The sequence below is a fragment of the Berghia stephanieae genome, chromosome 4 (assembly GCF_034508935.2).
Source record: "Berghia stephanieae isolate SIO BIC M18660-M18661 chromosome 4, UCSD_Bste_1.3, whole genome shotgun sequence".
Taxonomy (NCBI): Eukaryota; Metazoa; Mollusca; class Gastropoda; order Nudibranchia; family Aeolidiidae; genus Berghia; species Berghia stephanieae.
In genome coordinates, this window is record NC_088363.1 from 19,100,849 (window position 1) to 19,127,348 (window position 26,500).

General features: G+C 37.4%; 1 protein-coding gene across 1 annotated transcript in view; it reads right to left on the reverse strand.

Moving 5' to 3' along the window:
• Positions 1-26,500, reverse strand: part of LOC144970165 (uncharacterized) — a 70,166-nt gene that overhangs the window by 35,505 nt on the left and 8,161 nt on the right. The window contains exons 2-4 of the mRNA XM_078909513.1: positions 22,477-23,145; positions 19,693-19,913; positions 15,007-16,362 (exon numbers count right to left, since the gene is read on the reverse strand). Of these exons, the coding sequence (XP_078765639.1) occupies positions 15,007-16,362; positions 19,693-19,913; positions 22,477-23,046 (2,147 nt within the window). The 5' untranslated portion in view covers positions 23,047-23,145. The remainder of the gene's footprint in view (positions 1-15,006; positions 16,363-19,692; positions 19,914-22,476; positions 23,146-26,500) is intronic.

Genomic DNA, 26,500 nt, shown 5'->3' on the forward strand with positions numbered 1-26,500 from the left:
TTACAACAATGAGCCTATAATAATCTGGGTTATCAGACCTTCAAATAAGTAAATAAATCGGTTATATACTATAATATGTGTTTGTTTAATACACTTGTATAAAGAACCCCGAATGGGCATCAATACAGTAAACAGCATCAGAGAAAAGCTCAGTGTAAATGAATCAACAGATAGATCAGGTATATACCACCATTGTATAGATAGAATGCGCTTGGCCAAGGAGTTCACAACATTGCCATCCGGAAGTATAACGGACCAACACACAAACCCTGTGTAACCTTGAACTTTTATAGTCTTGTTAATACAGTTTAGTGAGAACAACTCACAAACGCGGATGGCAAAAACAATAACAAAGGCCTGATTGACGTCATCTGCATACTATCTATTGTCAAATGTCAAAATTTGTGCTTTGGAGCGAAACGCAAAGCAATCTTATTTACATTGTTTTGAGCAATGGTTAAGTTGATATATTTTTTTTTTTTTGCTTCCTCACAGAATCGAGTGATCTGATTTTCTTGTCTTCTCAAAAAGAGATTTTGTCCTAGAAGTACTCTCAAATCATATCACTATAGATGTGTTTGTTTAAATTGAACGTTTGATTACTCATCAAAATAAGAGTTTGGGTAGCTCTCTCATGGGGGGGGGGGGGGGGACATTTGTGACAAGAACTCAACTGCAGGTTAAGAAATTTTGGATCAAACAGACCGCTACTTCTAGAGAGAGAGACAACATAAAAGGTTTTTGATTTTATATAAAAATGCCGGAATTGAGAAAAATGTTTTAAAAAGACAAGAGCATTTATATAGCGTAATATCCTCTAAACCTCCTCAAAGCGCTTTACTCAAAGGAGTCCCTGACCAACAGCGACATGTAACATATAGAACAAGACATGACGCCTGTTAGGGATATTACATTTCTTTCCGACAGACAACGCTGTTAAGGCCAGGAACTGATTTTACACTTGAGTACGGTGAGAGAATGTGAGTAAAGAAGACCCAACTGTGCGCTACTCAGAGCGGAACTCGAACCTGGAACTTCCGATCAGAAGGCGACTGTCATACAAGACCACATAGCCGGGCACCGAAAAACATGTATAAAAATTTGTATATACGTAATTCTTTTTTTTTACTTCATGCATCATATTGTTAGATCATGGCGGTTTCTAGCTTGTCAAAAATTTATAACCTGGGACTTTGTAAAAAAAAAAATTGAGATATTTGAGAAGCTGTTTCGTGAAAAGAGGAAAGGGAGCCTTAGGTTTAATATATTTCCCCAATCTATTGCCAAAGTTATATCACAACATCAACTTGTCTTCTCGAGACAGTCTAGTCACGTTTGTGGCGAAGCATTGCGTAGTCTCATCCCGTATCTCTTTCAATGGATATTTTACGTGATTAGAGAGTGGCTGGCGGCGGACAATAACTCTAGACACAGCGATGTGTTATTGGGTACACTCTTTATCACATGCGACTCGGGTACAGAGAGGGGTTTGCTAGGTGAACATATTTAACTTTGTTAAGTGTACTAAATAAATTATGTGTTATGTCGCGGTGTATCCATGAATATAAATATGGATGACGCTTGGGTCAGTATGAAAAAAAAAAGATATTGGACTGGCAGGAAAATAGCGCAGGCAGTTAATATGAATGTGAATAGATACCACATCGCAACATTTTCATCCTCTAGATATATCGGTGACATACTTTGGTAATTCACTCCTCTAAGATAAATATAGACGTCTAGCCCGTATAAAAACACTTTCTACTTTTATAGATAAACCTATTTTGTCAAATACACGGAGATTCTTTTCCATCAGACATTACTCAAGGACAAAGTCATTTTACGTTAGGAACACGTCAGGTCTGTATTAATTATACAAGAACATGAGTAAATCTGAAAATTAAATTGTATATAATACCCTTTTTAATAAAGTTTCACGTCTGTCTTTCCATTAGACATCCATTATAAGTGTAACAAAGAGACGGAGGATAGACAATGGATGGAATGTGATATGCTTGTTGTCATTTTAAAGTGCTAGGAGAACCAGGGAGGCGGCAAATTGGGTAAATGACTCGCCTATTGGTTAAAAAAACACAGATGAATTTATTTCAAATAATAATTTCCTCTAGTATGATCTGTATATAAATCCAGACTTACAAACTCGTTTTCACCTAGCGAGCAACAACTGTTAAACTTGGGACTTGCCAATTGTATTTTTCAGGAGGTCAAGTTGCATTTTTATTATTGACATGGTGGACACGGTGCCTTTAGCCTGTGTTGTCCAAACGAGCAAACCTTTATGCAAATTGATTGTCCACAATCAAACTTAAAAGCGATAGGTAGGCGCTATACATAATTACATAATTAAGTAACAACAAGAAATGAAGAGAGTAGCAAAGTGCCAGAAAAAAATGGAGTATAAAAATTTCGCGGCGGCTATGGGGTTTCGAACCCGCGACCTTACTGGTACGACAACTCCTCCTGGCCGGGGAGATCGTGATTCTACCGTATGAACTATCCACGACCGTGAGTGTTCGAGCCCCCATCGCCGCCGTGAAGATATTATTCTCTATTGTCTTCTGGCACTTTCCTACTCACTTCATTTCTTGTTGTCAACATAATTTAAGTGCCGCTTCACTCATTTTTCTGACATAACTAAGTGCAACAAGACGGACTTTACAAATCAGCATGAAGTTCTGATAATCATAAGAAGATCTTTCATCAAATTCTGCGATGTACAAAACAAGCCTTAAAAGGTTCGATGTTTATTGATTCGTGACGGATGTGACGATTTCCCTGTAGTCCGTAAGGTTAAAAATCCTCAAGTTTCTTAGTTATGGTAATTTGACTTTTTAAGTCTATTTCCTTTATATTGTTCATTCTAACATAACGTCAGATTGACTCATTGAGTTCCATATCGTTTAAGTCCAATGATCAGTGTTGTCCTAGCGTCCAAAATTGGTGATTGTATCGACCTATGTTTTGAATGTACGATGCCAAGAGAAAAGAAATATTGCAACAGTTCTCAAGCCCTTTGTTCATATTAACATAGAGATTGGATGAGCGTTATATACTCGTGTCTATGAACAAGTTTACACTTTGTTCATTTATTCTTCCAAGTAAATGTATCGTCATTGCACTCCTCTCTTTCTCTGAAGGCCCGATAACTAGTGTCTTGAGTGATCTACTTCAATGCTTGGGAGATAGTAATCAAAGACATGCATTCAGTTCAATTCAATCAATCGATGTCTTGTCTAGACAATTTACGGTATCGATCCTATTTCACCCATTTCCCTTTGTTTATCTTGTTAATGAAAATTGTAGGGTATCCCAGGTTGGGCGTCTTTCTCAACAAACTAATGCGCTTTAGTATCGATTGCCGGGTGACATGCTGGACGAAAATATCCAATTACCCGAGATCGCACGATGTCAGAAGATTTAGAACTTGAACGCGATGAAATTATTGAGTTTAAGATAAGAAGGGTAGGGGAGGTAGAGGATGGCTAAGGGCAAGGGAGAGGGCAGGTCAAGAAGTGGAGTAATCGTAGAAAGAAAATATGAATTGGGAGGGTCGGAGTAGGGGGAGCGGGGGGGGGGGGGGGGGGGGTGAATTTATCTGGCTGAGAATTTCTATCCCAGTTAATTACAATTTGTCATGTCTCCAATCCTTCACTAAGTCTTCACAATTTAAAACTTGTCGCATCCTTGCTTGCTGGATAAGGTATTGGTTTTGAGGTGAACGACATGAGATTTTTAGATTAAAAAAAAATTAAGTCCAAATAAATAACCACAGATACATATTGAACGTACCAATATATATATATATATATTATATATATTATATATATTATATATATATATATATATATATATATATATATATATACATATTGAATCGTGTTGGACACAAATATGGTGCGAATAGTGCTCGACATGTAGCAATGGAGCGAATTATTATTTTAATATTTACCACAATGTAGGAGTCAGTCTACATCGAAGGAAGTACATATTAATCAACTACAAACCTACGGAACCACTTCAACAAGCAACAACACACAACAAACCAAACTCATGTAACACAGTCCTGACGATGGCTGAAAAGGCCTGAAACATCGATGTAGACTGACTCCAACATTGTGGTAAATATTGAAATATATATATATATATATATATATATATATATATATATATATATATATAGATATAGATATAGATATACACACACACACACACACACACACACAGAGAGAGAGAGAGAGAGAGAGAGAGAGAGAGAGAGAGAGAGAGAGAGGGAGAGAGAGAGAGAATGGAATTGAACTTTTAGACTTTTAAAACGTTTGGAGATATTAAGGTTTCAGGTGGAAAGATTCATTAATAAAAATACATTGCGCACCGGATATAGTCGGAACTGTTTAAGTAGAATGGTTGAAAGAATCACAGTATACTTATCATTATCTCAGATTGAACTAAATACACACTTAGACTAAATGTGCCTCAGCGCTCATTCTGATTACATGTCGGGATAAACTAAGACTAGTGTTGAAAAAATAACTTTAAATCAAATCCAACAGAAGTATGAGATTCCAACTCTGACCACATTGAGAAACTACATTCATTATCTCTGTTGAAAAATTGAATGAACGTAACCCAGATATATTAATTTTAACCATAAATTTTATTTTCAGGACCTAAGACGCTCCTGACGGAATACCGTTTTGAATCGGAGGGTCATAAATGTGATCTGCCTTCTCGATTCGTTATTATATCGTGATGAACCAGAAATATGAATAGTGATTTTAAAATTTAAATGATAAAAGCTATAAATTTGTAGTTTTCTATATATTAAGAAAGCGATAGGTATTCTGGTAATAAATGAAATAAACTTTACCAAGTCTTGTCTTTTTTATTTTTACTATAATTTAAATTTTTAGCATATATTTCAATCCGATATGATGTCGTTTTGAGGCTGTGGATTAATATTATGTATCGATATCAAAGTATAAACACATTTATTTCAAAACCCCAGAATAAAATCGGTTTTAGGGCATGGACCCGGTGTGTCTTTTTTACGAAACCCGCCGAAACCCGCCGAAACCCGCCGAAACCCGCCGAAACCCGCCGAAACCCGCCGAAACCCGATGAAACCCGACGAATCCCGACAACGTTATGGGAAGTAGGTGGCTGTGGGGAGTGAATCTAGAACTCAGGGAAGTGTACACCATTGGGGAGTGAACCTGGGACTGGGTTTCGGCGGGTTTCGTAAAAAAGAACCAGTGCTTTTTTACGAAACCCGCCGAAACCCGCCGAAACCCGGCGAAACCCGACAATATACAGCAAAGTTATGGGAAGTAGACAACTGTGGGGAGTGAACCCGAGACTCAGGGAAGTGTACACCAGTCGGGAGTGAACCTGAGACTAAGTTTATCGGCCGGTTTCGGCGGGTTTCGTAAAAAAGAATTAGTGCTTTATTACGAAACCCGCCGAAACCCGCCGAAACCCGACAATATCCGGCAAAGTTATGGGAGTTTGGCAACAGTGGGGGGTGATCCTGGGAGTCAGGGAATTGCACACCAGTGGGGAGTTAACCTGGGACTGTGTAAAAAGGATATCAGTGGGAAATAAACCTGGGACTAAAGGGACATGGATACCATTGAAAGTTGAAGCCGGATATGGGAATTGAGTACCAGAGGAGAATGAACCTGACACTATAGAAGGTGGGCGCCAGTGGGGAGTGAACCTGGGATTCAGGGAATTGCACACCAGTGGGGAGTTAACCTGGGATTGTGTAAAAAGGATATCAGTGGGAAATAAACCTGGGACTAAAGGGAGATGGATACCATTGAAAGTTGAAGCCGGATATGGGAGTTGAGTACCAGAGGAGAATGAACCTGACACTATAGAAGGTGGGCGCCAGTGGGGAGTGAACCTGGGATTCAGGGAATTGCACACCAATTGGGAGTTAACCTTGGACTGTGGGAGATGGATAACTGTGGGTATCCGAGCCGAACTATAGGAGTTAGGTGCCAGAGGAGAATGAACCTGACACTATAGAAGGTGGGCGCCAGTGGGGAGTGAACCTGGGATTCAGGGAATTGCACACCAGTGGGGATTTAACCTGGGAATATGTAAAAAGGATATCAGTGGAAAATAAACCTGGTACTAAAGGGAGATGGATACCATTAAAATTTGAAGCTTGGTATGAGAGTTTGGTACCAGAGGAGAATGAACCTGACACTAAAGGAGGTGGGCGCCAGTGGGGAGTGAACCTGGGACTATGTAAAAAGGATATCAGTGGGAAATAAACCTGGGACTAAAGGGAGATGAATACCATTGAAAGTTGAAGCCGGATATGAGAGTTTGGTACCAGAGGAGAATGAACCTGACACTATAGGAGGTGGGCGCCAGTGGGGAGTGAACCTGGGACTATGTAAAAAGGATATGAGTGGGAAATAAACCTGGGACTAAAGGGAGATGAATACCATTGAAAGTTGAAGCCGGATATGAGAGTTTGGTACCAGAGAAGAATGAACCTGACACTATAGGAGGTGGGCGCCAGTGGGGAGTGAACCTGGGACTATGTAAAAAGGATATCAGTGGGAAATAAACCTGGGACTAAAGGGAGATGAATACCATTGAAAGTTGAAGCTGGATATGAGAGTTTGGTACCAGAGGAGAATGAACCTGACACTATAGGAGGTGGGCGCCAGTGGGGAGTGAACCTGGGACTATGTAAAAAGGATATGAGTGGGAAATAAACCTGGGACTAAAGGGAGAAGGATACCATTGAAAGTTGAAGCCGGATATGGGAGTTGAGTACCAGAGGAGAATGAACCTGACACTATAGGAGATGGGCGCCAGTGTGGAGTGAACCTGGGACTCAGGGAAGTGCACACCAATTTGGAGTTAACCTGGGACTGTGGGAGATGGATAACTGTGGGTATCCGAGCCGAACTATAGGAGTTGGCTACCAGAGGAGAATAAACCTGACACTATAAAAGGTGGGCGCCAGTGGGGAGTGAACCTGCGAGTCAGGGAATTGCACACCAGTGGGGAGTTAACCTGTGAATATCTAAAAAAGAATATCCGTGGGAAATAAATCCGGCTTCAACTCCCAATGGTATCATCTCCCTTTAGTCCCAGATTTATTTCCTACTGATATCCTTTATACATATTCCCAGGTTAACTCCCCACTGGTGTGCAATTCCCTGAGTCCCAGGTTCACTCCCACTGGCGCCCACCCTTTTGTGTCAGGTTCATTCTCCTCTGGTACCAAGCTTTCATATCCGGCTTCAACTTTCAATGGTATCCATCTCCCTTTAGTCCGAGGTTTATTTCCCACTGATATCCTGTTTACATAGTCCCAGGTTCACTCCCCACTGGCGCCCACCTCCTATAGTGTCAGGTTCATTCTCCTCTGGTACCAAACTCTCATATCCGGCTTCAACTTTCAATGGTATTCATCTCCCTTTAGTCCCAGGTTTATTTCCCACTGATATCCTTTTTACATAGTCCCAGGTTCACTCCCACTGGCGCCCACCTCCTATAGTGTCAGGTTCATTCTCCTCTGGTACCAAACTCTCATATCCGGCTTAAACTTTCAATGGTATTCATCTCCCTTTAGTCCAGGTTTATTTCCCACTCATATCCTTTTTACATAGTCCCAGGTTCACTCCCCACTGGCGCCCACCTCCTATAGTGTCAGGTTTCTCTCTCCTCTGGTACCCAACTACCAAATCCGGCTTTAACTCCCAATGGTATCCACCTCCCTTTAGTCCCAGATTTATTTCCTACTGATATCCTTTTTACATAGTCCCAGGTTCACTCCCCACTGGCGCCCACCTCCTATAGTGTCAGGTTCATTCTCCTCTGGTACCAAACTCTCATATCCGGCTTCAACTTTCAATGGTATTCATCTCCCTTTAGTCCCAGGTTTATTTCCCACTCATATCCTTTTTACATAGTCCCAGGTTCACTCCCACTGGCGCCCACCTCCTATAGTGTCAGGTTCATTCTCCTCTGGTACCAAACTCTCATATCCGGCTTCAACTTTCAATGGTATTCATCTCCCTTTAGTCCCAGGTTTATTTCCCACTGATATCCTTTTTACATAGTCCCAGGTTCACTCCCCACTGGCGCCCACCTCCTATAGTGTCAGGTTCATTCTCCTCTGGTACCAAACTCTCATATCCGGCTTCAACTTTCAATGGTATTCATCTCCCTTTAGTCCCAGGTTTATTTCCCACTGATATCCTGTTTACATAGTCCCAGGTTCACTCCCCACTGGCGCCCACACCCTTTGTTGTCAGGTTCATTCTCCTCTGGTACCAAGCTCTCATATCCGGCTTCAACTTTCAATGGTATTCATCTCCTTTAGTCCCAGGTTTATTTCCACTGATATCCTTTTTACATAGTCCCAGGTTCACTCCCCACTGGCGCCCACCTCCTTTAGTGTCAGGTTCATTCTCCTCTGGTACCAAACTCTCATACCAAGCTTCAAATTTTAATGGTATCCATCTCCCTTTAGTACCAGGTTTATTTTCCACTGATATCCTTTTTACATATTCCAGGTTAAATCCCACTGGTGTGCAATTCCTGAATCCCAGGTTCACTCCCCACTGGCGCCCACCTTCTATAGTGTTAGGTTCATTCTCCTCTGGCACTCAACTCCTATAGTTCGGCTCGGATCCCCACAGTTATCCATCTCCCACAGTCCAAGGTTAACTCCCAATTGGTGTGCACTTCCCTGAGTCCCAGGTTCACTCCACACTGGCGCCCATCTCCTATAGTGTCGGGTTCATTCTCCTCTGGTACTCAACTCCATACCCGGCTTCAACTTTCAATGGTATCCATCTCCCTTTAGTCCCAGGTTTATTTCCACTGATATCCTTTTTACACAGTCCAGGTTAAGTCCCCACTGGTGTGCAATTCCCTGAATCCCAGGTTCACTCCCCACTGGCGCCCACCTTCTATAGTGTCAGGTTCATTCTCCTCTGGTACTCAATTCCCATATCCGGCTTCAACTTTCAATGGTATCCATGTCCCTTTAGTCCCAGGTTTATTTCCCACTGATATCCTTTTTACACAGTCCCAGGTTAACTCCCCACTGGTGTGCAATTCCCTGACTCCAGGATCACCCCCACTGTTGCCAAACTCCCATAACTTTGCCGGATATTGTCGGGTTTCGGCGGGTTTCGGCGGGTTTCCTAATAAAGCACTAATTCTTTTTTACGAAACCCGCCGAAACCGGCCGATAAACTTAGTCTCAGGTTCACTCCCGACTGGTGTACACTTCCCTGAGTCTCGGGTTCACTCCCCACAGTTGTCTACTTCCCATAACTTTGCTGTATATTGTCGGGTTTCGCCGGGTTTCGGCGGGTTTCGGCGGTTTCGTAAAAAAGCACTGGTTCTTTTTTACGAAACCCGCCGAAACCCAGTCCCAGGTTCACTCCCAATGGTGTACACTTCCCTGAGTTCTAGGTTCACTCCCCACAGCCACCTACTTCCCATAACTTTGTCGGGATTCGTCGGGTTTCATCGGGTTTCGGCGGGTTTCGGCGGGTTTCGGCGGGTTTCGGCGGGTTTCGGCGGGTTTCGGCGGGTTTCGTAAAAAAGACACACCCGGCATGGACCTCAAAGTATAGGTATCGATATCAAAGTATAGAAATGTAAGTATCCACAAGTCGTAGAGGAGTGCATTCGATGAGGGGAGACGATATGTGTAATTAAGGGGACAGTCAGGGGGAATAACTTGGTAAACACGTTTTGACAGAAAGCAATCTCAGCCTTAATGCGGGGAGTTAGGGCCTTAATGCGGGGAGATGGGGGCCGTAATGGGAAAAATAGGGGCCGCAATCATGACGGTAATTGCGAGAGATGAGACCACCAATCCCGGGCAATTTTCTCGTAATCGAATCAGTCGAGGCTGATGGACGCGGTGACTTCCCCTTGATGGAAATGTGAGTGTAGAAAAGTATAGGCCTGGGAAATGTAGATTGAACCTTTGTTTTCTTTCTATTACAGGTCAGCCAACGCTACTTTATAAACATGGATGGGGACCATATCTCCTTTCCAAAGTGTAAACAATTAAATGTGCTTTTTTCTACATTACATCAACCAATCATTATCCAACGATGTAAATAAGGGTATTTGAATAAGCTTTAAAATCTGAGTGGCAAATAATTTATCTGCTTTCAATTGATCAACCATAATTGGAAGTGCAAACTTCTTAAGTAAGGCGTGAAGAGATGGAAGTATGATACTACAGCATCAAAACTTATTTACAAAACGCGACGTTGATCTTAACATGACACCAGTACAATTAAAATGTGTTATATTAATGTTTGATGGAAAAGGCATAAAATTAAGACAATGAATAAATATGTGATTTTAGTGCAGTTTCTCGGTTTCATTATGCTCTATGAGCTTTACAATGCTTCAATTATTTCACCAGCTGGACTTGTGGTATCACTGTCCATTTCGCCCGTTAAGCGTCCTTTTAAATTAGCACTCTTTTAATATTCGCCTCTGTGTATAACTAGGTAATTATTTATTGCGCCTTATGTCCAACTCAAGGACTATACGCCGAGGCCTGAGAGTTTCAAATATTCTTATCTATCCAGTCTTCAGTAAACTTGCTTGACTTTTATTACAAGACGAGAGTAAATACCGCTAAGTACATATAACATGAAATTGGCCCTTTGGTCAGTAAAAACAAAATTTATTAAGCCGTGTAAAATGGCTTCACGAAAAAACAACAACAGAGCCTTTAGGTGGAATATAACCAGAAGTGCCTAACTTTATGACAGTACGCGGGAGTCTGAAATTTCTATTTATTCTTAGCCATTTAGTCTTCGACTTCCTTCGGTAAACATTGCACGACTTTTATTACGAGACGAGATACGAACTGCCGAATCACCGACATTAATTGAAAAGGCCGATGTGCGGCGTTTAGCCGTGTGGTCAGTAATAACAACATAATTTATTAAATCATGTAATTGGCTTGACAAAAAAAAAAAGCAAGATTGGTCTTTTATGCGAGAGTACAGGCGGCTGATTTGACGGGATACGGAAATTTATGAGAGGAAAAAGCCATTACTTTTGGATGATGGAAGCATCGAATGCGAAATGATAAGACGTGATGTTGGGAGATAAGACAATCATTTTGGAATATCGGGGTCATCAATGTCAGGGAATATCTCCTTAGCGTAGAAAACTAAAGAGAGAGAGAGAGAGAGAGAGAGAGAGAGAGAGAGAGAGAGAAGGAGAGAAAGAAAGAGAGAGAGAGAGAAAGAGAGAGAGAGAGAGAGAGGGAGAGAGAGTGTGTGAGAGAGAGAGAGCAGGGGAGAGGGGAGACATTGAGAGAGAAAGAAAGAGATAGATAGATAGATAGATAGATAGATAGATAGAAAGATAGATAGCTACATAACAGAAACACAAACATACACACATGCACACATACATACACACATACGTACACACACACACACACAGAGGGAGAGAGAGAGAGAGAGAGAGAGAGAAACAGAGAGAGAGAAACAGAGAGAGAGAGAACGAGAGAGAGAGAGAGAGAGAGAGATAAGGAGAGAGATGGAAATCAATTATGCACACAACTTTTAAAATGTTCAAAAACCATTTTGAAACTTCGCTAGCCATGGGTGCCGTATCAGTTGGATCCCATATTCAGCTCTTTATCACCGCGAAAATGATTAATATTTATTGTATGTACAACAACAAAATTTTATATTAGGATGAGAAAATAATATCATCAAGCTAAAATTGACCAGGTAGGTAATCATTTTGCTGATGTTGATGCGGCTACTAACACTGCTTATGCTGCTGTTGCTGCTGCTGCTGCTGATGATGATGATGATGATGATGATAATGGTGATGATGATGATGATGATGATGCTGATGATAATATAGATGATGACGAGGAGGGAGAAGAAGAGGAGGAGAAAGAGAGGAGAATAATGATGGTGACGGTGTTATGGAAATGATGATAATGATGATGTGGTGATGGTGATGGTGGTGCTACTCGTAATGGTGGCTATGGTGGTGATGCTGAAGGTGATAACTCCTATATATTGAATATAAACAATAGTAAACCTTAGATTGTTATTTCAGTATGACTGGCAACTTTTAAAATCAAAACGATCGAATACATTACTGGGTAAATACCTGGAAGACATTTCAATTTTATCGTATCGTAAGACGTAATTATCAAATCGGTTCAAAATCGATATAAATTTGTTGCATCATAGAAATAGTCATCCGATGTCGACATGACTTCATGTTACTGTATCTGCTGAGTGGGGTGAACTATACGTTTTTTTGCAAGCACTTTGGCGTCACTTTAACACTATTTTAGAAACCTTAATATTATATGATACCGTTCTTAATACATATTGTTGACATTTACAAAACTCACTTTAACACTATTTTAGAAACCTTAATATTATATGATACTGTTCTTAATACATATTGTTGACATTTACAAAACTCACTTTAACACTATTTAGAAACCTTAATATTATATGATACTGTTCTTAATACATATTGTTGACATTTTCAAAACTCACTTTAACACTATTTTAGAAACCTTAATATTATATGATACCGTTCTTAATACATATTGTTGACATTTACAAAACTCACTTTAACACTATTTTAGAAACCTTAATATTATATGATACCGTTCTTAATACATATTGTTGACATTTACAAACTCACTTTAACACTATTTTAGAACCTTAATATTATATGATACCGTTCTTAATACATATTGTTGACATTTACAAAACTCACTTTAACACTATTTTAGAAACCTTAATATTATATGATACCGTTCTTAATACATATTGTTGACATTTACAAAACTCACTTTAACACTATTTTAGAAACCTTAATATTATATGATACCGTTCTTAATACATATTGTTGACATTTACAAAACTCACTTTAACACTATTTTAGAAACCTTAATATTATATGATACCGTTCTTAATACATATTGTTGACATTTACAAAACTCACTTTAACACTATTTTAGAAACCTTAATATTATATGATACCGTTCTTAATACATATTGTTGACATTTACAAAACTCACTTTAACACTATTTTAGAAACCTTAATATTATATGATACTGTTCTTAATACATATTGTTGACATTTACAAAACTCTTTCTTGACACGATTTAATACCAGTATAACTGCTGAGTAAAGTGAAGCATGCAAAGTTCTCTCACGCGACTTTTTAAACACTATTTTAGAAACAATAATAATATATACGATACAGTTCTTAATACTTATTCTTGACATTATCAAAGAAAAAGCAATCTATACTATTCCAGAAAGCTAAACTATTTTCCGATGGCGAAGAGATTTCACTAACTTTGCATCGTTCTTTCATCACGGAACTTGAGTTTGTTTCAGATAATTGTTTTGAATAATTGTGTATGGAAATACAAGAAAAAAAACCATCCCAAAAAATCAGTCGACCTCGGCTGATTTATTGGGATTTTTTTTGGGTATTTTTTTCTTGCTCTGTCTGGCACCTTTCATACACACTTGTTTCGATCTTTATATAGAACAATTTGCACTAAACGAGCTAAAAGCGCATTATAGGGAGACCCTAACCAAGAGCAACAGACTTAAGACATAGGTCTAGACATTACATCTGTTAGACTATATTACGATTTTTTCTGACATAGAAACTCTGTTAATGATTTGGTACTCATTTTACAGCAGATGAGTACGTTGAGAGAAGAATGTGAGTAAATAGCCTTTTCCAAGGACTCAACTATGCGCTGCTCCGAGCGGGACTCGAACCCTGGATCTTCCGATCCGAAGGCGAGTATGAGACCACAAGATCACATAGCCACACCTATGATTTTGAATTTCAAGTTATCAATTTTTATAAACAGCAAGTAGAGAAGAGGATGAATTGCATCAATACCTTATGTTATCAAGTTATTGAAATTACCAAATTACACAGATTCGGATTGTACATATGTGACGGTGTATTCATCCATTGATTTATCTAAGTATGACTTATTTTCAGTAATATTTTATTGATTCGGAAGTACGCGCTCCCAGTTGCAAATATCACATCTTTTAAGCGCTCTTATTATATAATCTCAATAAAATGTCATTCATATACAGTATCAATTACTGCCATTGATCTTATCTATAATGTCCTTTAAGCCAAATTGCTGTTTAAGAAAAAAAAATTAATGTTTTCATTTTAACCTTTTAGTTTTGTCATCACTTGGAATGCATCATTGGTATATTCAATCCGAATCAGCCAATAAAATAGAATAAGCCCTCCAGTTTTAGACAAATTATCTTCGACATAACAGAGCGATCAACGCAATAGGTTTACCAATATTATAGTCTTACACCGTGTAAAGCCAATCTGATAAATGTTTTGGGACGAGAAGGTAGAGTGGATAAGGCATTGTACTTGCATCCGGGGATTCGGATGTTGGCCAAATCCTCTTTTCCTTGAGAGTCAGTGAATTTTTAGCCTATAATGCTCTCTTTGCACGCATGGGGTTTCACTCTATCGTTTGTTTGTAATTGAATAAGACACATTCTGTCCCGACTCCAAAAAAAAAAAACACGCATTAACAATTTTGGCCAGAAAACTCGTTCTTCAAATATCGATCGATTAACGTGACCCTCATCTCCACCTGAGGCTTCGTGCTAAGAATTTTCCAACCAAAATTTAGATAAGTGTTTTTTTTTCTACAGTACGGCAATATTGATGGGGCTTATTGCTAGGCTTCACTTTTCTGAGCGCTAATGACAAAGAAGCCACAGAAAGTTTTAAAAAATGGCTATTGATATATATACACATCTACATCCTAACTTTATGGCTTTGATGTCCAGGTGTTGTCCTTTTTTTCACCCGGGTGTTGTTCTTTTTTTCACGGCTTAACGATAGTTTGATTTGCATCATAGACATAAAACATCAACTTATTCTGCATTATATTTTCCACTTACCTGTAAATTGTCTGAAACATTAGCCATGGCCACGGATGTGGTCTTCGAATCCTCCCCAGTACGCCATATACACCAAAAACTGTATAAAGTTGCATCAGACAGGCGAACACAAAGAGAAATGTCAGAAAATATGTCAGATGTACCGCTCTATGCACCATCTTCGATTGGCGAATTCTAAACAGACCCATGATGGCGGGAGCATCCCGTGGTAGCCGATCAGACAGGGCAAACTGAGGTGTGATTTCTCCATCGTCACTATCAGAATTGATGTCTTTTGTTTGAGAGCTTTCGCCATCTGACACATTTTTTTTAGAATAATGCCGAGATTTTTTAGTTCTGGATTTATTTGATTTTGATAATTTTGATGGAATAACAACGTTTTCAGTGTCTGCAAGATATCCATTTTCTTTGAGAGAGGAACATAAATTTTCTAGAGATGGATCTTTATCTCGCTCTATGGAATTAGAGCAATTTGTCTTGGGTATGTCACAACCATACGCTTTTATAGATTGGTCCTCACACGCAGTGGAGTCATTGCTGTTATGAAAGCCCGATGTACATTGCACGTCATCCAGACATTTGTCAACACTTTCGACGTGCTTATTAATAGAAATATCTTTTGATTCATCATTCGATTTATCCAATATTTTGAAAGATTGCTGGTTGTTTTTATCGCTCAGATGAAAAGGAATTTCTTCATTATGTGGCGATTTTGATGAGCCATGGTTTTGTTTCAGTCTAACACATCTCTGAGTTTTACCTGAGGCATTACTGCAATGCACAGATGCTCTGTGCGTCACGAGTTTGTCATCTTCACAACCGTCTTTATCATTTGGCATGGATAACAGCCGCTCAACAGCTGCATCATGTTTTGTTTTGTACTGCGCTTTTGTTAATGTTTTCGATGATCGCTTTCTATGATTACGTGTGCAAACTCTATTAGCTTTGTGAGAGGTTTCGTAGGACGATTGCTCAACGTCGGTTGAGCTTGTTGACTCGTCGTCATCATCTGTTACCATAGCAATGGTCATGTGATTATGATCTGCAATTTTCATCTTTGGCCTGGAAAGTCGAATTGTGCTTGACTTGTTGTGTGGAGCCGCATAGTTGGAAAAAGAACATGAGGAGGAGGAGGGGAACGAAGCGGATGTTGTTTCCTCTGAAAAATCCGTTGCTGTGACCTGCGGAGTCTGTGTGACGTCAGAGGACTCTGCAGGAATGGAGCTAAAGCATGCATCGTTGGATGAATTTGATATGGTGCTTAGTGTGTTTGCGTTGCTGGCACTACGGCGCTGAATAGAAAAGGCGTTCAACTCCTTCCGTGCCTTTTTTGTTTCGCTGGTATACTGGCTCAATCTGGAGAGAATAAAGGCGATTGCTATAGGATTATATTATATATATATATATATATATATATATATATATATATATATATATATATATATTTATATATTTATATATATATATTATATATATATATATATATATATATATATATATATATATATTTAAGCAAAATAAAATATGAGCTTTTATATAGCGCAATATCCACTAAATGTGCTCAAAGCGGTTTACAAGGGGTCCCTGGCCAACAGCAACATTTAACATTTAGGACGGGACATGACGCCTGTTAGGAGATATTACAATTTTTCTGACAAAGACACCGTTGTTAACCGACAGGTACTCATTATAACCCGAGTACGGTGAGAGAATGTGAGTAAACAGCCTTTTCCAAGGACTCAACTATGCGCCGAGCACGAGGCTCGAACCCAGGACCTTCCGATCCGAAAGCGAGTGTCATACCACTAGACCACATAGTCGTACTGAGCAGTGAATGCATCATGCGTCTAGTTGTGTTGCAGGGTACAAAATCGAATATTCCTTTCGACTCGTTTCATTCTCTGAAAAGACAGAGTAATGATATTACTATTTTCTTTCACTGTGTTCTGCAATCTGTTTTCTCTCTCGTTATAGCTTGTCATCGCTAACATCGTCGTTGCTGTTTTGCTACGGGATTATGCTATTATCGCTATAGCTATCAATATATTTGTTTGTACAGTTGCATGGAAATAATGACGTCAACACGTTTTTTTTTTGCTGCGAGCAAGGTTGCCAGATTAATTTTTATAAAATATGTTAAAGTCACAGAATATGCCAAAGGTCTATTGGAACTATTTTTTTTCTCTTGATAGAGAAGTTTAGCAGATCATGCGTATCACGTATCACGCATCACGTATCGCGTATCTGTCACATGATCAATCTCATTAGTAAAGATAGCTATGCGAATTCTGATTTGATGCCACAATGTAAACATTTTTGTGAACCATATTAAATCCCATAGAAACGTGATGCGCGACAAACATGATCTACTAAATCTCTTTAAATGTGAACATAAAATAAAACCAGGATATGAATCAAAATTTTCTAATCCCTCCGCCATGAGTAAGTGGCTTGATATAATATGTTTATAAGTGAAACCGTGCAATCTCAAAAAATAATAAAATTTACAAAAAACAGACAAAATGCCAAAAATTCTAACCAAATATTTTCAAACCAAACAACTTCGTTAAAAACGCCAAATGTATAGAATTTTACATAAAAACGAAAAACTGGCAACTATGGCAGTGCGGCTGTGTTGTAATCATTCCCAATGCTTGGATCATTAAGGCTACAAAGAGATAAATAGATGGCGGATTGATGAAATAAAAACTATTTTACATTATTCAGTATATGATATGGACTTTTAAAAAAATAAATCAGATAAATAGTATTTTTAGATTTTTTGATATGGAGTTTTTTAAATAAATCAAATAAATTTAAACATTATTTTTAGATTATGCAACTGGAGGAAAATGGCGGTTTATGGAAAAATAAAAACAATTTTACATAATGATAAGGAGTTTTTTAAAATAAATCAGATAAATTTAAATAGTGTTTTTAGATTATGCAACTGGAGGAAAATGGCGGTTTATCGAATACTATTTATTATATAAGGGAAATAGAGTTTTTCTCTAAATCGTAAATCAGATTAAAGCAACTTTGGAGGAAATAATTTTAACAATGCATTACTGTTTCTTTGTAGGATATTGATAATTAATTTATTTCTAAAAATATTATTGGTTGGGATGGCTGGACGGCAGCATTTACGATTGGTGATAGTATTGTATAGATAGAACGAAGATGACGTCACTCAAGCCTTTGTGATTGTATTTCGCGTTTGTGAGTGATTCTCACTAAACTGTATTACTCCGACTATAAAAGTTCATGATTACACAATGTTTTGTGTGTTGGTCCGTTATAGTTCCGAATGGCAATGTTATGAGCTTCTTAGCCAAGTGCATACTATCTATAGCACAACTCATCAGTGAAAACATTTAGAACAACCGAGAAAACTTTGATTGTACGTTAAATGCAACGAGCCAATAATATATTCGTTTTCTGTAATTATGTGATAGAACCCAAAAGATTGAAAGGATATGCACAATGTTGTAGCGGATAGACGTTCTTTCATCATTCTCATGGTGGGGGGGGGGGGGGGGGGGGGGGGGGGTTCCCGATAGCTCAGTTGGTTGATCAATCGCTTCACACGCAAATGGACCGAGATCTGTCCCGGGTAGGGTCGAGATTTTATTCTGATCCCAGTTTTTACAAAGAAATGATTGGGTAACCGTGTCTGTTAGATCATTCAGAAAGTACTTTGGCGGTGGACTAGCGTCTTATCCAAAGGATAGCAAACAGTTGCTATTGTCCTTTTCAGACTTTTGTAATCGGGATATACTCCGGTTCCATGGGTCTACAAAAAGAATCATGCTCAATGTCCTTCACAACCAATCAGGCCATAAGGGACCACAATGTCATTCTATGCAGGACAAGTCATCTGTAAAGCATTATTTCTGTACGAAGAATCTTACAATATCCATAACAAAAACTTAAATTGAGGTGATTCATATCTGGGTCAAATGTGTGGGAATTTATGTCGCAAAGGTCAAAGGACATAAGAAGATATGGGTCATACCACAACACTATGACGTCGCACAATTTTGGAATTTTGATCAATGCATTATTTTATTTGAGCTATCATTTCCATTGGATTATTTTTAAAAAGCTATTTACAGCGTATTTGAGATATTACTCATTATTATTCACGCTCCATATCCAGTTAACTGTCGTATTTACAAGTATTTAAAAATTTTGCCAAAAATTTCGTTCTTCAAATATCGATCGATGTAAGCCTCTCCTTACCAACTACAGGAAAATCGTCACATTCGTTACGATACAATGAACATTCATATTAATCAGAAAACGTTTGTAAATCACACATTTTCTGGAAAAAACTTTGTTTTATGAAGCTTGTCATGCTGCACAAAAATTATGTATAAGTATATACTCATATCTCCCCCATTTGAGTGCAAAACAATCGAGTTTTCCTAAAAAAGCCTCGTAAGGAGAGAGTTACATGACCCTTATCATGACAAAAGATCTCAAACTTGGAATCTGGAAGTCCCAGGTTTGAGAGTCTTTGCCGTTATAAGGGTCACTTAAATCAATCGATATTTGAAGAACGAGTTTTTTGGCCAAAATTTTTAATACTCGTCGTTCCAGAGAGTGGCAATTAAATGTTTAAAGGGTAATTAAATTGCTTCGTCGTTGGCTGTTATGTCTTAGAACGTTTGAAAGCACTCTTACCTAAATCCACTACAAATAAATGTGATTGTAAGATAAAGCGACCATGCAATGAAACATCCACTGTCCAGCAGCAAGAGCAACTTTAGGTGGGGTTCAAGGTACACAATACTTTCGATAACCACAATTAGAAAAAGGTAGCCCAATGTGCAGCCAAGAAGGGAACTCAAGCTTCGAAATTTCTTGGGACCGACATCCACATTTGTCACCTTTACAAGCATCACCTGCAGATATTTGGAAAGCAAAAATTTAGTGTATTATCATAGCTTTATATTGGGGTCTTGACGGCTCCATGTATAATTTGAGCATTTATATAACGCAATATCGCTAAACGTGGTCAAAGTGCTTTACAGCAATACTTGACGTGTAGGACGAGACATGGCGCCTGTTAGAGTGTATTAAATTAATTTCATGGTTATTATTATCACAAATTTACATTTGGATCTTGGAAGCTCAATGCAATATTGTTTTTAATACAGCTATCGTCAATACATTAACAACACTTGTTTATGTATTAGAGGACCGCAAAAGTCAGTCACGTCTAAAATTAATGTATTAATATTACAAATACACTATGCGAGGGTTATTCCGAAAATGCGGATCAAGTTATTTACAAGTAAACAAAAATGAAAAAAAGGGGGTGGGGGGTGGGTTAATACTTTTTTCTTTCTGCTTTTCCCTTCTGTTCTATTCTTTTTTTTTAGGTTTGTAACTTCTCAGAACTGTATTTCGTCTGATAGGACCTAATATCTAAAACTCAAATTTAAGCTTAACTTGAAATGTTTAAATAACATAAATGCCTTCGATGTTGACATAAATTTCCGATTCTTAAGCTTCAAAACATTAAAATTTTCTAATTCTCTAATCAAATTGAAAACAGTCAACGTGATTAGAGAATTAGAAAATTTTAATGTTTTGAAGTTTAAGAATCGGAAATTTTTGTCGACATTGAAGGCATTTATTTTATTTTAATATTTTAAGTTAATCTTAAATATTCTCTAATCACATTGACTATAAACTCAGTTGTTGTTTTTTTCATCTTCCAGTTCCTTGGGACATAACACCGGACTGATTCCATGAGTAATTTGTTTTTGTCTTGACTGGCGCGACCATCCAATATCTTGGCGTTATACCACATCAAAGATGCAGAGTAATCCTTAGGTATGGAGAAACAGATAGGATCACGAGTATTGGTAAATCTATTGATTATCTCACTTGGGGGAGATTTTATACGATTCCCCCAGTCTTCAATCAGTGTATATCGGGATGCCCAATCCATCTCTCTTGGGATTATTATTATTATTATTATTATTATTATTATTATTATTATTATTATTATTATTATTATTATTATTATTATCGTTACTATTAATAATATTGTCATCGTTGTTATCATTATCTTCATCATCACCATCATTATCATGATAACCATCATCATCATAAATGATAATTAAATATTATTTGTGATTTTGCAAACTGAATAACTTATCTACGGAAATGTATAGAATTAGCAACTTCAAAACCTTTTTTTCAGACAGAATTGAAATAAAATTCTTTGACATCCATAAAACTTTCTTCCTCCCAATGATATGAAAACTTCTTTTACATTGCATGTCAACTTTTGTTTTAAGCAAAAATCTTTTTAAAATGTAATTCTTGGAAAGATTAGCCCATTCCTATCCCATTATTATCTTATAAAGCATTTGTGCGTCACTACTACAGTTTTGGAGAAAATATTATAATGAATTCACCTAAAATTGTTAACGAACTCTTAAGGCAATTTGATAAATTATACCTACCCCCTCCCTCGCCCCTTTTGCTCCACATCTTATTTTCTTCTTTCTTCATTATGTATGGACTATGTTTCGATGATAATCATGACGTTATTACGATTTTCTAAAATGCAAATGGACTTTGCCAGATTTTGTGTTGGGATATTGTAAGATTAAGATAAAACCTTACAAGATTTACTAGGATTTGAAGTTTCATTTCTGTTATCAAAGTGATTTTGCTTCTTGAAATCCCATCAGTCTGAAAGGATTGCTACTTTAAAATGTGAGAGAAGTTGTAATATTTTAGACTGCCAATGAGATTAGTTTAGAGAAGATACTCTAAATGTATCTTGTAGAGACAAAGGATTTGGAAGTAAGGAATAAAATTAGAATGTGATCTGCATAGGAAGTAAAAGTAGATGAAGAAGAAGAAGAAGAAGAAAAGTAGTAGTAGTAGTAGTAGTAGTAGTAGTAGTAGTAGTAGTAGTAGTAGTAGTAGTAGTAGTAGTAGTAGTAGTAGTTGTAGTTGAAGTAGGAGGGGGAGGAAGAGGAGAAAAAGAAGAAGAAGACGAAAAAGAAGAAGAAGAAGAAGAAGAAGAAGAAGAAGAAGAAGAAGAAGAAGAAGAAGAAGAAGAAGAAGAAGAAGAAGAAGAAGAAGAAGAAGAAGAAGAAGAAGAAGAAGAAGAAGAAGAAGAAGAAGAAGAAGAAGAAGAAGAAGAAGAAGAAGAAGAAGAAGAAGAAGAAGAAGAAGAAGAAGAAGAAGAAGAAGAAGAAGAAGAAGGACATCAATCAAAACTTCAGCGGACATGCCTTATTAGTAATTCAATTACTCAAAATTTTGTAAAATATTATAATAAAAGGTAATATGAATAGTTCAGTATCTGTGTGAAAAAGACACTTATCATATTTATAGGGTTCTGTGAAAAAAGAAATAAAGATAATTCTTTGCCAGTCATATCACAAGCTTGTAAGATGAAAGAATGATGCATTATAAAACGAATTTAAACCACTTTACCTGAGTCAGTCCAAAACACGCACAGAGAAGTGGGTAGACAGCTTGAGTCATAATCCCAACCAAGTACCCGGACATTCGAAACTGATGGCCATAGGCATCAACAAGAAGAAAAATGGCTCGGAACAGACCGGAGGTAGCCAGGAGAACCAATGTATTCAGGACGATCTGGAACCGAAGAACTCGATCCCGAAACCGAATGAAAATGGCTACACTGATCAAAGCAAGGGTTAAAAATAAAACAGCGTTCCCGAAAACGTGAAGATCCCACCACGTACCCCATTCCCTCAAGGCAGTAGACCAATCAGGGATTGGGATTATGACGTCATTGTTTGCTTCTTGCGATGTATTTAGAAAGTTACTTCCTGTTCCGTGCGGTAGAGGAGAGTATTCTTTTGCCTTGGAGTCTTCATTATAAATGTTATCTGCCCCAAGGGGGATTGGCGGGAAGATTTCACTTCCGTTACTCGGGATGAATTTATGGGAATCTTGAGAGTTGGTGTTGTTGTCTAATTGGAATAGAAGGACACGTTTTTTAAACTTCGGTTGGATGTTGGAGGAAGAGAAGGACATAGTATCATATTGAGTAATCAACCGGGTGTATTACATCCATTAAGATATCAGAGCGGCTTGGTGTTGTGATCTGTTGCATTTGGTGGACTAGTTTGAAATCTGTAAAATATAAATTTAAATATTGTATTTAGAATGACAATAGATATACTCACCGATATGAAAAAAATATTTGCAACCTTCTGTTAAAAGACGAATTATACCCTGAAAATAATATAAAGTTCGACATTTGAAATCTTCGGGTTGCATTTTAATTTTGTTCATTGGAACTTGTATATTATTTAGTCTTTTTGAGCGGCAAAAGACTGAAATTTTGTACTTCTAGTAATTTTTTTATAACTTTAAAGTTGTACTTTTTTCAAATACATTTTTAAAGAGAGGTTTACTTAAGGCAATTAGTCAATACAGATGATACAAATAATTGTAATATTTCCAACTATTTAACATAAAACATGTCATTCAAATATTGAATAAGTGATTTAATATAATAAGCAAGTCTATCACCAACTGAACAAAGATAATGGTCGTGATGACTTGAACTTTTGTGCAAAATGTTAAACGTTTACATAAAAAAATATCCAAAGTTCAAAGTGCTTTAACAAGGTTCTCGAGACAGCAGAAACATTTAACATGCAAGACAAAAAACTCGCTTGTGAAGGGCTATCAAAATACCGATGGTGATAGAGGCTAATGATGATTGATGAAGATGATGATGACGATGACGACGATGATGATGATGATGACGATGATAATAATGTTAATGATGATGAAGATGATGATGATGATGATGATGATGATGATGATGATGATGATGATGACGATGATAATAATGTTAATGATGATGAAGATGATACTGCATGCCAATAAACATACAACCTGGTCCCGGACAATATACAAAATTACACAGGTGTGTATTCATTTTAACACTAAACTATCAGCCCACCATCTCAAGCCACAACAATCAATTATATTATAGTAGTGTAATATAATCATAAAGTAGTTGTATTTTATTCCGGACCATGATTTGTTGATTCCCAATCAATGCAGTGTTAACAGTGTGGCTCATTCTTGTCTTTATACAAAAAGCAGTGTCTAAATATAAATTTAATTTACGGTATAATCGATAAAATTATTGCCAAGTGTAGGGCAGTATGGGTCCACATAAACACACATAAAGACATACATATACATACACACAGACACAGACACACACATGCGCGCGCGCACACACATATATGTATATATATATATATATATATATATATATACTGTGTTACTGATCTTCTGGTTTCAGAGTGTCGGCATCTTACTTTCTAGCCTAAATAAATGATAATTATCCACCATCGCTCTTTTACGTTCTGTAATCATAGGAATATGCCTATACATCATGTTACTAATAATATAGTTGTGCCACCTTTCGATTCAAAGTATAACGTATTCATTGTTTATTCATTGTTGGGAGGACTGGTTACACATTTCCAAGGAGTTTTGTACTGGAAGAGAGGAAAGGGTAAACGTCACAACTCCTACTTCCCATTGCACGAGTGGCGATAGGCGTAAAAAGACATTTACCAGGTCTTGATGCAGGAGTGTCACACTAAAAAATCAGAAAGGTGTCATGCAGTGTCAGAGAAAATTCAAGGTAAAAATCCCCAAAGATACAGCTTTCCTTGGACTGAGAATCGAGCTCCTGACCTTCTGATTAGCGGTAAGACTTTCTATCAATAAGAGACAGACGCTATATGCAACGTAAACATCACACGAAAAAGGAACGTGTTAGCGGGGCTGGAATTTAGTATTATAATATAAATCTTAGATGGATTTAAACCCATAAACTATACGCATGCCATTATTACAATGTCATTGATTGATCCTCCTACATAATTTTTCAAAGGACAAATTCGATGTGTGTGAATCAAGAAAAACACACGAAGTAACATCATGACACAGAACACACTCCAAGTCATAATCAATATTTGCCACCTGAGAATGCACTAAGAAAACCGATTAAGAAGGTACAAAAATAACAACTCGATAATTGGCCCTTTTAACCGGGAATCTCGTAAATGATGTCATACCGATAATCGGTAGAGATTTTCAAAATTTTTACCTCTAAGTACAGCTAAAATTAACTATTTTTACAATGACCCAACGTTTTACAATCGATTATCGGTGGCTCAGTTATATTGAAACAATAAAAGACGGATAACGTCAAGGAATAACAGAAAGTACAGAAATATTCGTCACAAAACAATTTTAAATGGTGTGTGTGGGGGAGGGGTGGTGAGGGGGGGGGGGGGGGTAAAACGAGAATAATGGGTTAGATTAAACAAAGCTTATAAAGTTAAAGATAAAAACTGAATTTAAAAAACAGTATAAAAAGGGAAACACATACACACATATATATGCACACACAGACACACAGACACACACACACACACACACACATCAAGTGAAGCAGAAGATTAAAGAGAGAGAGCGAGAGAGAGAGAGAGAGAGAGAGAGAGAGAGAGAGAGAGAGAGAGAGAGAGAGAGAGAGAGAGGCGCGAGCGGAATCAAGATAATAATGATAGAGAAAATGAAAGTTGAGAGGTGTATATTCAAATCTATTATTAGCGAAATATCACTTTAAATAATAATCAATGTCGATTTAAAAAAAAGATTAAAAAATCCTCCTAACTACTCAGTTAACACGAAATCTATAAAGGCAAAAAAATTCTTATGCTTAAACGGTATGCGTATGTAAAAATGCAGTGAGGCAAATCAAAACGATGTAGTTTATCACTATATATATATATATATATATATATATATATATATATATATATATATATATGTGTGTTGTGTGTGTGTGTGTGTGTGTGTGTAACTTATCTTGTAAATTTAATAGTTAAGATGTTTCGAATCCATGTCAAACTTGAATAAGCAAATAAAACCACACGTTGTCACAATCCTTAAGTTTACTTTTGAATGGAAAAAATTAAACAAAATCTGCCAAAGGTAAGACAACCAAAAATCCAAATATTATCTAAATTTCACATCGGTACATTATCATTTAACATATAGTTATGCCGCTTTAATTTTTTAGAATTCAAAGAAATAAAAACAATTTTTTTAATAACCCAACAAACCAAACAAATACACCCCCCCCAATAAAATAAAATACAACAAAAAAAGAAAAACAAAACAAAACAACAAAAAAAAAACCCCAAAAAACAAAAAAAACAAAAAATAAACAAAACAAAAAACAAAACAAAACCGGGTAACGACTTGAGGAGGGAGGTAGACACGTTTAAGACGATAGTAGGCCTCTGATTCCTTACATTTTTTAAAATTTTTGTTCAAAAGAAAAAGCTCTGATGCATTGCAATCTGCTAAAATAATCCTAACAGTTCTTCATTTGTTCTCCCCTTGGGGAAACCTTTCTTTCTTGTAAATGCTCTACATACACAGAATG